At 39.5% G+C, this 1,111-nt stretch overlaps 1 protein-coding gene across 1 annotated transcript; it reads left to right on the top strand.

Moving 5' to 3' along the window:
• Positions 1–6: 6 nt before the first annotated feature.
• On the top strand, positions 7–1,107 carry LOC105316351 (integrin beta-1-like; the record flags this gene model as incomplete). Its single annotated transcript, XM_011411187.2, has 1 exon — positions 7–1,107. A coding segment is annotated over one exon (1,101 nt), but the record flags the coding sequence as incomplete, so codon positions are not given.
• Positions 1,108–1,111: the final 4 nt, after the last annotated feature.

Raw genomic sequence — 1,111 nt, 5'->3', positions numbered from 1 at the left:
GATATCAGGATATCAACTAATGCGGACAATCCTGAAGGAACATTAGATGCAATGCTACAAGCTGTAGTGTGCGATGATGTTATAGAATGGAGAGAAGACTCAAGGAAGATTCTCTTGGTAATGACAGATGATGTTTTACACACAGCCGGTGATGGTAGCTTAGCTGGTATTGTAAAACCTAATGATGGTTTGTGCCACACTGAATATGATGAAAGTACTAATAGAACTTTGTATACAGCATCTTTACTACAAGATTATCCCTCACTGGAATTAGTAAAAATGGTTCTCACTGATAATGACATTGTGCCAGTATTTGCTGTTGCTGGAATTAGTGATGATATTTTTGCTTTATACAATAAATCAGTGAGCCCATTCCTCAATGGTTTTGCTGTTAAATTAGAAAGTGGTTCTTCTAATCTTATTCCAGTTCTAATTGAAGCTTATCGTAAAGTCGTGGCTAATGCTCAGCTAAGTTTTAACCTTCCTGACCACATTTTAGCCACTGTCGAAGCTAACTGTTCAGATTACTTACCACAAAGAAGAGAATGTGTTGAGATTGGTAATGAAACTGTTGAGTTTACAATGTCAGTTAGTCTGAGAGAATGCACACAAGAACTTAGAGATAATAAGAGTACTGATATAATAGTCACTATACCAGGATTCTCACAGTTTCTCATTAAAGTCAGTGGCCACTGTAGCTGTGAGTGTGAGTCTCAGCCTACTAGGGGCAGCACCGAATGTAGCAATGGGAACTTGACCTGCGGACTGTGTAACTGTGATGAAGGATGGGGAGGATCAACCTGTTCCTGTTCTACTCTTCAATGTCCAGTGGGTCTTAATGGGAAAACATGTAATGGTAGAGGAACATGTGAATGTGGAGAGTGTCATTGCTACAATGTCAACTCAACAGAATTGTCTGATATAGACTCGACTATGCTTGATACTACTGGTGTAGATAATCCACTGATATATGGGGCAGCTTGTGAGTGCAGTAATTATGAGTGTTTGACTGATGGAAATGGTGTTGTATGCAGTGGTGAGGGTGATTGTCAATGTTACAATGGTACGTATGAGTGTCTGTGTGGAGTATCAGCATTAACTGGAGAGAGAA

The sequence above is a fragment of the Amphimedon queenslandica genome, unplaced genomic scaffold (assembly GCF_000090795.2).
Source record: "Amphimedon queenslandica unplaced genomic scaffold, v1.1 AMPQUscaffold_1114_Cont26871, whole genome shotgun sequence".
Taxonomy (NCBI): Eukaryota; Metazoa; Porifera; class Demospongiae; order Haplosclerida; family Niphatidae; genus Amphimedon; species Amphimedon queenslandica.
The sequence above is the reverse complement of the archived record's forward strand: the minus strand, read 5'-3'. Positions and strand labels throughout refer to the sequence as shown.